This window comes from Rattus rattus, chromosome 4 (assembly GCF_011064425.1).
Source record: "Rattus rattus isolate New Zealand chromosome 4, Rrattus_CSIRO_v1, whole genome shotgun sequence".
In the NCBI taxonomy this organism is placed as follows: Eukaryota; Metazoa; Chordata; class Mammalia; order Rodentia; family Muridae; genus Rattus; species Rattus rattus.
This window is the reverse complement of record NC_046157.1, coordinates 42,997,696-43,011,577: the sequence shown is the minus strand read 5'-3', so window position 1 is coordinate 43,011,577 and position 13,882 is coordinate 42,997,696. Positions and strand designations below refer to the sequence as shown.

The following is a 13,882-nucleotide window of genomic DNA, read 5'->3' as shown; positions in this document are numbered from 1 at the left end:
TTCTCATTACAGACTAAGGATCACAGTATTCTGGGGAAAAGGTTTTGTTTTAGTGTTTTGAAAAAGTATGATTAGTCTTTGGAAACCTCAAGAGTCATACTGGTCAGATTTGAGAGAGGGAGACTGCCTGAAAAACTAGATTCAAGAGAATCAAACAAAAAGATTCTAAACATTCGTCTTGAGAGTTGTATTTTATAGAGTGTGCCTACTTAGATTCCTGGTCTCAAGGCCTTTCAGCTGGGTTCAATCAGTATACATCTGGCTACAACATTTGCTTCATTCTTCCTACCTCTTACCCCCAAGGATATCTCAACGCCCATGTACAGCTTGAAGAAGTTATAGAAGAGTCATCACCCCAATTCCCTGGACTTTTGGGGGGCTGAAAGTGGTTATTCTAAGGTTGTTTTATGAGAAATCTAGAAATGGTTGTAATTTAACCATTACATTACATTAGGAATTAGCTAGATTGAGTTGTACAGTCATAGTCTCATTTGGTAATAAGATAAAATCATATCTTTTTGCTTTGGTATAGAATTTATTTGTCAAAACGTTTAAAAGTACAGGGTTTAAGCCAGTCCTTCCATTGATGTCATTAGAAACTTGTTGATTAGGGCATGTGAGTTGGGGCCAAATAGCAAAATTAATGGCTCTTAGTTTGTAGAAAGTACTTTCAAAGATAATATTTAAGGTATGAAGACAAAAGTCTAGATTACTTTATATAGGTAGATGTTTTTCAAAAAAGTCAGAAATCCACAAAATATGAGATTTAAAGTTATTTATCTTTTGTTGGGACGTATCTGCTCCCAACAGTTCCCCTTTAGTGGATTTAATGAAGAAATTGAACATCTATGTCTACCTCCAGGTGAGATAATACTTTGTGACTAGGCAGTCATTGGGCAGAAACTGCCTGTTTCATCTACAGACTAATACTGTCCAAAAGGGACACCTTATGCAGAATACTTGACTGATAATTGTGCCACACCAAAATTATCAGCCCCTCAAGATTTCTGTATTTCAAGAATCTGTCAGTTGATTTGGGGCCAGAAGGCTGAAGACTTGCTCTCACATTTTGCTAACAGAGGAGTGTGCTAGTGGAGATTTGTCTCTACAACTTCTCAGTTCTGGAAGCTATGTTAGGCTTCCTATATGTATAGATAGTTGGTCATTCTCAGATTTCTGACAGGGTTGCAGACTGATTATAGTCTCATAGCCTATTAGGCAGTTTAATTCTGAAAATACATATTTTATTACATAGTTATCAGATAGTATACAAGCTAGCCAGAATATAACATAGATTTTAAGCTTTTCTTTTCTTTTTTTTTTTTTTTTTTTGGAGCTGGGGACCAACCCAGGGCCTTGCGCTTCCTAGGCAAGCGCTCACCACTGGAGCTAAATCCCAACTCGATTTTAAGCTTTTCTTAAGCTGGAATGGATAACTAAATGTTCTATTTAACTGATAAAGTGTTCGACTGGGTGTTAGATATATTTTATACTTTTAATAACAAAATGATAATAGTTGAGCTCAGCTTATATTTGAGAGAAAAGTTTTTGCTTAATTAGACAAAAAGGGTAAAATGTAGGATGATGTCATACAGGTGAGGCAGGTAGAAGATAGGATGAGGCCTATCATTGGACAAGAAGGAAGGATGGGAGGGAGAAAAGTTTGAGGGAGGAGGAGGAGATTGGAACAGGAGGAAACAGGAGACTGGGGGAGACTGCAGAAGAAGCCATAGAGAGAACATAGAGGCTGATGTTAAGATTCTACTCTGTGTATTCACAGCTTGATGTGAATATTCTTTTTTTTTTCTTTTTTTCGGAGCTGGGGACCGAACATGAATATTCTTAAGGGATGGATGTGTACAGGGCTTTGTATGTTTAGATGGGCATTATATCTCATCAATTGATCAAAAGTTATTGTGTTGTGTGTTTCTTTCTTGTGGAGAATTGAGTTTGGGAGAGTGTGTGTTGTCAGAGACATTGGTCTGCCACAGAGTTATGATGTTTCTGGCAAGATATTTACCAGGTCTCTTGGGGTACTGCAGTACTGGATCTAGTGGGGGGAAAAGACAGCCATTTCTATAATTTTACAACAACACTGGGGCTATGAACCTGCCTTTGTCCAGACAACCCAGTTGACTGGAGACCTTCAAGACAAGCTTAATTGGTGATGGCATCCACAGATAACAGCCTTGGGTCCCTCCAGCAACAGATGAACTCTCTTTCTAGGGACTAATGACTGATAAGCTTGGGAGAACTTACATAGTATTAAGAAAAAAAAAGTTATGTCTATGTAAATGAAATGTTGTTTGAGACCAATATACCCTGGCAGACTTGCACTCAAGACTTCAATCCACCAAGCAATTAAATTGGTTCAATAATCCCCTGTCTTTCTGGCTACTCCACCCATTCAACTCTCTGTTTTGTGTTATGTTTTATTTGATACTCATACAGTTTTTAAAATAGTAGATAGTAGAGATATAAAAAATATAAATACTGGTAATCAGGTTCTGGTTCAGTACAAAGCTATCCCATAACACAGGTTAAACTCTTTGGTGACATTTCTCCATTAAAACTTAAAACAGGGCAGAAAACCTGATAATTAAGGCCAAAGTCTTCCATTGCCAGCACAGCCTTCTGAGCTTGGCGCAAAATAGATGGTTTCTCCTTTGAACTTGTCTTCGGAGTTCGAAAACCCCATACTCTTTACCTGTTGAATATCCCATGGCTTTGGTTAGATTACAGGATCAACTTCCTTTCTCCTGATAAGAACTTGATCATAAAGCACCAAGATTCCTGGAAGGCCTCCCTATGCAAATGAAGCATTCCTATTAAACTCTAGTCAATGAATTAGATTCACCCTGAAGACAAATTCCTACTCTCCAAGGTTCATTTACAGCCTTTGTTCACCCTGATTAAAGTGTTTGTGTACAAGCAGTTTTGTACTCGAAGGGTGGGTGGGGGGTTACCTGGAAGAGAATGGGGGACAAGAGACATGAAGAAGGACGCCAAGACAAGAGTCTGATCAAGGCGACAATTTTATTTTTTCCCAAGGTTGAATTTATACCATAACATGGGTAACAGAGGGAGGGGGGAAGTGTGAAAGATTTACACAGGCCAAGGACACAGTATTTGTGTGGTTAGGGAATCGGCTGATGTTGACAGGATGTTAGAAAGGTCACAGGTTTGTCATATTATTAGTCAGCAGGAGAATTTTATCATATTATTATTTATCTTGACCACCAGATTTATATTAGTCTTCTGCAGCTGGCTGGGGATTTTTCAATGAACCCAGTCATACTTAATTCTAACCATAATAATAACATCAACAATGGAGGGCTTCAAGGGCATCGCTCCCAACACAGTTTCACTGAAGATTGTCAGAGAAGTCCTTCATCTAAAAGAAGCAGAATGCTAAAATCCTTGGAGAAGGTCTTCCCTACCCCCACTACCCTTGGCCCTCACTCCCAGCAAGACTGGGATTCTGCAGACCCCAAACATTCCAAACTCCACTTCATTCTTTCAGCCTGGTGTATGGTGGCACCTGGATACTCTAAGGGAGAAGCAGAACCCTGAACGACTCATGCATTGACACCATAACAATATTGAAAACATAGTGAAGGGTACTCATGGGGTACAGTTAGCAGAGCTGAGCTGCAGGATATCCCCTGAGTTCCATCTTCCAGGCCATGGCTCTGCCTGCCTTTCCAAGGAGACCTGCTAGGCCCCAGGTACATCCATGTGAGACCCTCTCTAAGTCAATTCACTACCTGCTGAGTTCCTCTAGGGACATAGCCAGTAGCAGTGAACTGAGTTCTATCCCCTGAGATCTATCAGGCCCAGAGCTCTTCCTTCCCAAAGAGCCCTCAGAAACATTCAGGTCCACCAGGGACACAGACAGAAGAGTTGAGCAGTGCTCAGTTCTCTGAGCTTCATGTTTAGGCATGGCTCTGCCTGCTTCCTGGAAGAATTCTGCTGATATCAGGAACATCCAGTCAACACCAGGGACAGACAGAAGTCTCAAGGCTAGTCTTCTCCCGAGCCTGCCTGAAAATGTCATACTTCGGCCAGGAGATTTACAACAAGAACCAATCTGAGGAAGTTTTGGATGAAGAAAGTGTGGTTGTTAACACTTGTCCCATTTACTGAGGAGCCAAACACAGAATATCCTATGAAATCAAATGTTTCTTCAACCATAGAAGGCAAACCACCAGTCTGTTCTCTGGAGAGGCATAAGAAAATCAACACCCAACAAGAACCATACCAAGCACTTGTCTCTCAGCTACCTTGCCTCCTATTAATGATGTGTCCTGGAGCACTCTTTGGGAGTGCTGTCATTATCATAACTTGAGTACGAATGGCAAGAAAGTTGAGGTTTGTTTGAGACTTCGAAGACATTCATATTATAAACAAGAATGTTATATTCCCAACACCTTTCATGAGGCCAGAATGAAGCTGTGTCCCAAGAAACCCAAGATCACTTTCAGAGGAATTGGGCTTCCGTGCAGCTGCCAAAGCAGGAGAATGGTATACTGGAAATTCTAACTTCACCTCAGGGGTCCACATTTGCAACCTGAGGAAGAACTGACTGAGAGCTGCTCAGTCAATGTCTGTGAATCACTGTCGTCTTCCCACTTCTATAGAGGCCTTTCCTTTCTGCCATGAACCATTGGATTCAGATGGTGTGTTGTCCATGGCAGGCAGCACCCTGCAGACAGCAGCTACTGAACACCCTGAGTATCCTAGCATGGCCAAAGCACATGAAGATGACCTTAAATTCAATCTTATAAAGGTAACATGGTATTTTAAAATCTAAATGAATAAATCACTTAAAGGATACAGGAAAATACAATCAAACCATTGAGAAAAAAACTGTTCAAGACCTGAAAAATGGACATAGAAGCAATACGGAAAACGCAAACAAGGGAATCCTGGAGATGGAAAACTCAGGGAAGAGTACAGGAACTACAGAAGCAAGCATCACCAACAGAATACAAGAGATGGAAGAAAAAAATCTCAGACATAGAAGATAGGACTGAAAAAAAATCAATATATTGGTCCAAGAAAATGTTAAATTTAAAAGTTTTCAGACACAAAGCATGCAAGAAATGTGGGGCACTATGAAAATAACAAACCTACAAATAATAGGAATAGAAAGATTTCATTTCTTCTACTCTGATTCTATTTCTCCTTCATTCTTTTCCCCTTTACTTTCAAAATCATAATATAATTGTATCATCTCTCTTTCCCTCTCCTCCCTCTGAATCCTCCTATAAACCCATCTTTGCCTTTATTCAGATCTATGCCCTCTGTTTTCACTAATTGATATCAATAGGAAAGATGATTTCATCTATGCTCAGCATTCCTTATTTGCTGTAATGCTTTGTGTGGGTTTGAGACCTCATGGGCTTTCCTCCATCCACTTTGGAATGCCTGTCCTTGTCCTTGTTTAGGGCAGTCATGTTGCTGAGACTTTATGGCAGTAACTTCTGATGTTACTAGGAGACACACTCTCACAGCACACTCCTGCTTACAATCTTTTGGCCCCCTCTTCTACAATGTTTCCTGAGCCCTAGCTGGGGTTGTGGGCTGGTCATCACAGCTGCCCTTTGATTGGTTGTGGTTTTCTGTAGTGGTTTCTGTCTATTGCAAATAGGAGTTCATGAGGGCTACCTGCGGGTATGCTGGCAAATGTTTAGAGTTTAGTTAGGTATTCTGCTCATTTAATAAAGTGGCAGTTGTAGGTTCTTCAAGAACTCTGACTTCACTAGCTCTAGGTATTTATCTAGGTTTCCAGTATTAAGCATGGTTTCCCGATTGCTGTACATGTCTTATGTCCAACTAGAGAAATGTTAGGTACTGTCAAGGTACACATTCTCCAACTGCATCCTTATATCTTATTGTATCCTGTTGGTCATTGTGGTGGTTCATAGGCATCATTCTTAGGTAGGATTATTGTAAGCTAACTTAGGACCTTCTGAAATCATGAAATCCTGTCCGTGAGGAGGCTTTCAGGTCAGTTCTAGTTAATCATGATACCTTCAATGATAGGGCCTTATCTTCTCCCTCTTGGATGCTACCAAGGGCAACAGCAATAGCCTACAATGTTTATCAATTCTTTAGGAAAATTTTAGAGAAGGCTAACCAATAACTCAAATGAAGGCTTCTCCTCCCTGATGTTGAGGTTTCTGTTAGTCTTTGGTTCTTGGAGGGAGTATTAAAATCTCAGATGGAAAATATTCATTTAAACTCTACATGCATAGTTACACACAGGCTGGACAAGTGTGCAACCTCATCAATAGTGAATGAGGGTTCCCTTTGTCCCAAACTCCCTCCAGAAATTGTAGTAATTGTTTTATCCTAAACCAAATTTACCTGGAAAGCCAGTTTTATTTAAAAGTTCAGAAGGATCTCAGTGGAATAGATTTTTTATTATTATTAATTTGTAATGCTTTTGTTTTCAAAAGAAAGAAAACAGGAGAAGCAATTGTTATAATAGACTCCCTAGCAGTGACTTCTTAATTTTTGCAAACTACCTGGGGACTGGCTATTCTACTGGGATATTTCTAGGAGCATTGAGGGAATTTCATTGTTAACATCACAGGTAGCATTTAAGATGTGAAAAGAATATCTTTCTGTCCCAACTCCTCTTAAGGAAGATCACCTTGAAGAGAGCAATTGTCTGTGCTCTTTGTCGTCCATCTTAAGAGTTCTTCATGATGATTTAATTTTCACAGCATTCCCATCCATGCATCTCTGTACCGGGATTAGGTGAGGATACTGTATTTTATTTGAATGTAATTTTTTTTAAAAAAGGTGCAATCTTTTAATACTATTTTTTCATAAAAGTGCTAATATGCAAGGAATATATCTATTGAAAGGATTTATCTTTAAAGTGTAGTAAAAAGCGGTACTGGTTTGAAAAGAAATGAAATATCTTGTCTGTTTCTCTCAGTCTTATGAAAACACACGTAGGTATACATAGGCCAGAAATTTGAGCTCAGTCAGGTGACGCTAGGAAGGCCTCTATGATTAGCCTCTCAGTTACGCTGCTTATTGACATCAATAACAAAATGTAGGCTTATGGACTGCTGAGGTTATGCACCTTGATGAGTCCAATACTTCGCAGAGAAAAATGTAAGACAAGATTCATTAATTGGACAAAGCAGATAACCCAGTAATTCAGAGATATAATTGAGACTCAAAATTTTTGAAAATAAAAAAAAGGCTTTTGTAAAAATAATAATAAAGTGCATGCTTACATACTGGCCATATATCCCGCTCCCACCTGCAGTCCATTCTAGACAGAAGGCTACTTGTTCTTATTCGGTCACACTTACCTCATAATCTGTTATTAATTCTGTCAGTTAAATAAAGGCTTATGTAACATGTAAAAAAGGCTTATGTTAGAAGATGCTACAGAGCAAATATGCTGAATATTTTATTAACTAAATATATTCTGATACTAATATTTCAAGTCTTCTGATATCAGAAATATTTTGTCCAACTGCCGAGAATCACAGAAGTGAGTGACACCTCAGCTCTCCCATTTCTGCTCTCACCTAGTTCATCATTCGGATAGCACTGCTGGAAATATGCAGAAGGTGTGAAATCACTATCTAAAGGGTCAGTTTTACTGCTGAATACATTGAAAATACTAAATGGGGATAATCGGATGTCTTTGGAGATTTATTGTAGGATATCATATATAATTATTAAATTTACTATCAGCTTCTCTGTCTAGTGAATATGCTACTATGCCCAATGAACCTCCATTCTATTCAAATTCTCAACAGAAAAAAAGAATAAATTTTATAATGTATATTTTTTCAGAAAAAATTTTGGGCATGCATATATTTTTTCTGTCTCAAGATTTATTCATCTTTTTATTTTTACTAACTCCCCTTTCAGTTTTCCATATTGTATGTTTTAGGATGGGGCAGTTTGAGAAAACATATTTCTGTTAGTCACAGATTATGCTGTGGAATATATCACTAACTTGATAAAGAACTGAAAAAAAATGACATAGAAGCAAAAGGTAGGATGACCAGGTCACTGCTTTTTTCATAGGAACCAGAGTCCTGTGAATCCAAGAATTGTCCATGCAGTCATGGAAAGTTAGACACTTAGGGCTGTTCTTTTTGTTGTAGATAATTGGCACAGGATTTCAAGATCTGAAGAATATTTTATGTTCATAATCATGCATAATATGTCTATGACTAAGTGATGGGTTGTGATGCCACTAGGACTTCCCTTTCTCAAAAGAAATTTCAACAAAATATATCCTTTCCACTATGTTGTAGTTTATGAAACTTTCAAATACTTTATGACAAACCATATTGCTTTGTTTATCTTTGTTATTCAGTATAAAGAACATAAGAAATGGTGGAGAGATTGATTATCAATTAGAATTATTAGAATTATTTGAAATAACTGTGGTGGATAATGCATTAAATAATTTTGACTCTTACTGGTGAATAAAATATAGCTATCTATTAATTTGCTTCATTGTAGTCTAATTTTCTATTAAAAAATTTAGCATGGGAACACTTAAATGGAATCCAGATAATAATGACACTGATGATACTGGGAATTCTTCCTAATGTGTTTTTATTTTTTTAATCCTAACTTTTATTTTTGAGACTATATATTATATAATATATATAAAAATATATAATTATTATGTATTTACCCATTTCTCTCTCCAACTCTTCCTATATACTTTCTGCTCTTTTTCAAATTCATTGCTTTTTCATTAACTGATGCTATGCTCGTGTGTGTGTGTGTGTGTATGTGTGTGTGTGTATGCACACACATACACACACATATATAATATATATAAAACATATTTATATTCCTAGGTGCATAAAAAGAATCTTCTCAGTCCATATATTGTTACTTGTAGGTATGTGTTTTCACAGCTGACCATTTAGTATTGGATAATCAATGGGTGTGTTCTTTCTTGTGGAAGACTTTTTCCCACTTAGCATTCCTTATTTACATGAGATTGTTTTTGCAGGATTGTGGATTTTTTTATTACTATATTCTAACTTTCATAATATCCCTTGTAGTCACCACTATAGGAACAACAGGAGAATTGCTACAACCTCTTTAGAAGCATATGTTATTGAACTGTTAAAAGATATTGTCACCTGAATACCTTTTGGAAATGTCAAGTGTAAGGAGAGCTCTTGTATTGACCTTTAATATGCAAACAAATCAACAGTATACATGTGAGCATGTCTGTTTCCTCTTATCACAGTTACTCTAACATCTTGGTTACATTATCTCAGTTATCATTTTTATGTCATAAGCTCAGAATGGCAGTGTCATAATATAGAAGATAGCAAATTATTAGTTTTCAAAGTGAAGTAGTGACTACTCAGAATAATTTTATTGAGGAAATTAAAAATATTTACTTGAAATATGAATTTGATTTATTATCATTTTGTTTGTTTTAGGAAAAATTAATGACATATTATAGTTTTCCATGTTTACACTGTTCAGTATAAACAACATAAAAAATGGTTGAGAGATTGATTAGTAATTAATATTATCAGTATTATTTAAAATAGCTGTGACGTATAATGCATTAAATAATTTTGACTCTTACTGGTGAACAAAATATAGCTAACTATGCAACTTAGAGTTACTATGACATACTGTAAGACCTTAGTGGTGTCTTTAGAGTATTCTTCAATATTTCTCATAAAAAATATTAAAATTTTTATATCTCAAAACCTTTCTAAAATTCTTTGTATGCTAGGTATAGTTATAAAAATAGTAACATTCTATATTCTTAAGTATTGATTAATGTGCATATAAGAGAGAAGATGTGATATTAACATTCATTCATCTCGTTTGAACCTTGGTAATGTTTTCTTCACCTAATTTTCTTTTCAGTGAGCAGCTTGAAGAGATGTTATGGAGGTGAACAGAAGCCAGATAACTGAGTTTGCTCTCAGAGGAATAACAGATCGTACAGAGCTGCAAGTCCCTCTGTTCCTCGTGTTCTTCATCATCTATGTCACCACCATGGTGGGCAACCTTGGCTTAATCTTACTCATCTGGAAGGATTCCCATCTTCACACTCCCATGTACTATTTCCTTGGAAGTTTAGCCTTTGCTGATGCCTGCACTTCATCCTCAGTGACTCCCAGGATGCTTGTCAACATCTTAGACAATGGTAAAATGATTTCCCTCTTTGAATGCATGGCCCAATATTATGTTTTTGGATCCAGTGCAACCACAGAATGCTTCCTCCTGGTAGCCATGGCCTACGACCGCTATGTAGCCATATGCAACCCTCTGCTCTATCTTGTGGTGATGTCCAACAGAGTGTGCACTTGCCTCATAAGTGGTTCATATATAATCGGTTTTCTGCATCCACTTGTTCATGTAGGATTATTATTTAGATTAACCTTTTGCAAGTCCAATGTAATAGATCACTTTTACTGTGAGATTCTGCCTCTCTATACAATTTCTTGCACTGACCCATCTGTTAATGCATTCGTGGTTTTTATTTTTTCTGCCGTGATACAAGCCATTACCTTCATGAGTATTGCAGTCTCCTATGCCCATGTCCTCTTTTCCATCCTGAAAACAAAGTCTCAGAAGAGCAGAAGAAAAGCCTTCTCCACCTGCAGTGCCCACCTGCTCTCTGTCTCTTTGTTCTATGGAACTCTCTTCTTCATGTACGTGAGCCCTGGGTCTGGACCAAGTAAATATAAGAATAAAATGTATTCTCTGTTTTACACCATTGTGATTCCTCTGCTAAACCCCTTCATTTACAGCTTAAGAAACAAGGAAGTTTTAGGTGCTCTGAGAAAAATCATAAAGTCATAAATGTTTTTCAGAAAATTTTGGTGCTCATTTATTATATACATCAAAATTTCCGATCTTGAGTTATCAAATATAGGAAACTGATATATTGCTAAATGATGAAGTATAATCTTTAGTTTGTATAATTTTCATAGATTTTCAAATCATAAATGTGCACTTTGAAGGCGGTTTTCAATTACTTGTTATTCCAAACCCATAACGATATACTAAAATTAGATCAGCAAATTAAATATCCATAACATAAACAAACTATGGTCTTTTCAGATATATTTTATATATAATATGCAATTTTTAATAGTGCATTGAATATTTATTCCCTTAAGAAATTCTGTGTTTCTATAACTACCTGCTGGTAGCAACACCAAGCATATCAAAATAAATGATATCTGGCAGATAAATGTTTTTCATTTTGCAGAACATGGAAAACAGAGATATATTCAACATCCCATTGTCATGTACTCAGGGCTTCAATGGTCAGCTGCTTCAAATTCTGGAAAGGCTGATTGTGTAGTTATACATTTAATTGTAAATGATGGCAATTGTGGGGATACCTGCGCAAGTTGAAACTGATAATGCTCCTGAATATATATCTAATAAGATGAAACAATTCTTTGCATAGTGCAAAATAAAACATGTTACTGATATACCACACAATGCTACAGAATAGGTAGTTACAGAAAGATATATCATATTTTAAAAGTGATATTTATTAAGCAAAAAGGAAGTGTAAAACCCCCAGGAACAGACTAAATAATGGTTTGTTAACTCCAAATTTTCTTAATGTTGGTGAAAAAGGAACAGCAGCATCAGAGAAACACTGGGTTATTGACATAACCAAGGAACCAGGCCAACCAATATAGTATAAGGGTGTGACAACATTAAAATGGAAAGCTGCAATAGTTTTAAAATGGAAATGTCATTATGCTTATGTATCTACAGGAAATGAAAATATATGGCTACCACCACAATTTATTAAGATTAGATCTGACTTGGGAAACCCTTTTATCAGTGGAGACATGAATGTCTTCATAAAACAAATAGCCCAAGTAATTCACTTCCCTAGATTGTCTCAGTTACCGATTTCTCCAAAATGTGAATGCAAATCGACTTCAAAAGGGATAGCCCAAATGATTGACTACAAAAAGATTGGACAACACATAGATTGGACAGAAAACGGAGAGTGGACAGCACAAAAACTGAACAGACAACCCAAAGACTGGACAACCCAAAGACTGGACAACAAATGCTATAGCTACCTTTTTCAGACGTTTTCCTCCTTTGGCCCCAAATAGAAATTCTTTGGTCCAATTCATCAGGAAGCAATTATAAGAAGCTATGTCCCATTCCCTTAAATTGGGGTCGATGAATTGGTTGTTGTGTTATAGTTTGTTATCTAGGGTAGTAGGTTGTTATTGGTTATGATCAAGAATTGATAGAACTTTAAGATTATTTTGTTTAATTGTTATATATTGATAGAAATTTAATGTTGCTTCATTTGAATTATTCTATATTGGTAGAAATTTAAGATTGTTTTGTTTGACTATAATATACACAAGTAGTTTATTTAAAATGTAATGTAAAGTTCTAGCTTTATGGTTCTTATAATTATTTCTATTGTATGTAAATTGGTAATGTTAGAGAAAAGCCCTGTTGTCAAAGAAAGAGAAATATTAAGTGGAAATTTCTGGTTTCTTTGGAGACTCAGTTGTATAATATTATTTTTTGGAAGCTGTGTTATGAGGGGATGCTTTGCAGAAGCAGGCATGTGAGAGGATGTTTTGTTGAAAAAACAAGTGTTTTTTTTTTCCCCTTGGAGGCTGTCTTGTAAAAGGGCATATGATGTTTTGCTAATATTTGAGAGGATACTTGATGTTTTGAAAGAATACACACACACACACACACACACACACACACACACACACACACACACACACACACACACACACAAACACACATCCCCACAGACAATATAAGGATTTTCTTGCATTGGTTTACCTTGTAATACTTCACTGATCTTCACTGACAATGTCCTTACTTTGGTTGGCCTTGCAATGTTGGCTTATCTTCACTGGTCTTCAGTGATCTTCACTTGTCATGACTTTGTAAGAAAAGCGCACCAAAGAACTTCTGAAGGTATTCTGACTGTTTCTTGCCCCTTTCTGGGACTCGCAGAGCCTTGTGGTTTCTTCTGGATTGAGCCTCTGCTACTGATTCATGTATCACACCATACACTGTTAAACTGGAGTGCTGATAGCCTGAGGGTGAAGATTGGAATTACCCCAAAGAACTACTTCTAAACAGATGTCCCTTGTCCTGTTAACCATTTTCCTCCTCTACCTTTGGTAAGTGGATGATAAGGGAGGTTAAAATATTTAAGAACCCATATTAAAGTAGGTTTTGAGAAATTTAAGCCTACAGTTCATTGGTGGAGTGAATGTTGAGGTGGATCAATTCAAAGCCCTTGATCTGAGTCTGGGAGGTATCTGTGCTGATCAGCTCACCAGCTCTCCTGAACCCGTACCACCAGATTAAGTTCTCCAGCACTGCCGCTGATGGCTCCTCCAATGCTGCAGCCAGCAAGGAGCATAGCCAACTGTCTAACTTTAATGTCCTGGATCCAGCTCACCCATACCCATACCCACAGAGCCAGCTCTATTGTGCTGCCCAGGAGAATTGTTGCAGGGCCCACTTTCCTGAGTGTTGATTCCAATGGACTGGAAAAGCTCTCCCTCTCTGATGTCCTGGAAGGTGGCTCACCTGCAAACCCAATAACCATGTCAAGCTCTATTTTCCTGCACAGGTAAGGTGCAGGGCTCACTCTCTTGACTACTGCAGTCAATAAGAGACAGGGTAAGATCTCCCATTCTCATGATCCCAGGGCTAGCTTCTCTCCCCACCATAGGTGGTGAAGGTGATGGAAAGTAGAAGGGCAGGTGATGAGGATGGGGGTGGGGAGGTTCTCTCCCTCTTCCAGTGTACCACACAGACAAGTTTCATGGCCAGTTTCTTCTTTCAAATCCTTGAATACTCGCCCCCTGAGGTC

General features: G+C 37.4%; 1 protein-coding gene and 1 pseudogene across 1 annotated transcript; both read left to right on the top strand.

The window, feature by feature from the left end:
* Positions 1-4,050: 4,050 nt before the first annotated feature.
* On the top strand, positions 4,051-4,725 carry LOC116898332 (annotated as a pseudogene).
* A 5,196-nt stretch (positions 4,726-9,921) lies between these two features.
* Positions 9,922-10,842, top strand: LOC116897942 (olfactory receptor 5AC1-like). The gene has a single exon (XM_032899342.1). It carries the CDS (start codon positions 9,922-9,924, stop codon positions 10,840-10,842), a length of 921 nt encoding a protein of 306 aa, XP_032755233.1.
* Positions 10,843-13,882: the final 3,040 nt, after the last annotated feature.

What these genes read in the sequence shown, in the direction of transcription:
- LOC116897942 (XM_032899342.1), top strand. Translation starts at nt 9,922, where the DNA reads ATGGAGGTGAACAGAAGCCAGATAACTGAGTTTGCTCTCAGAGGAATA.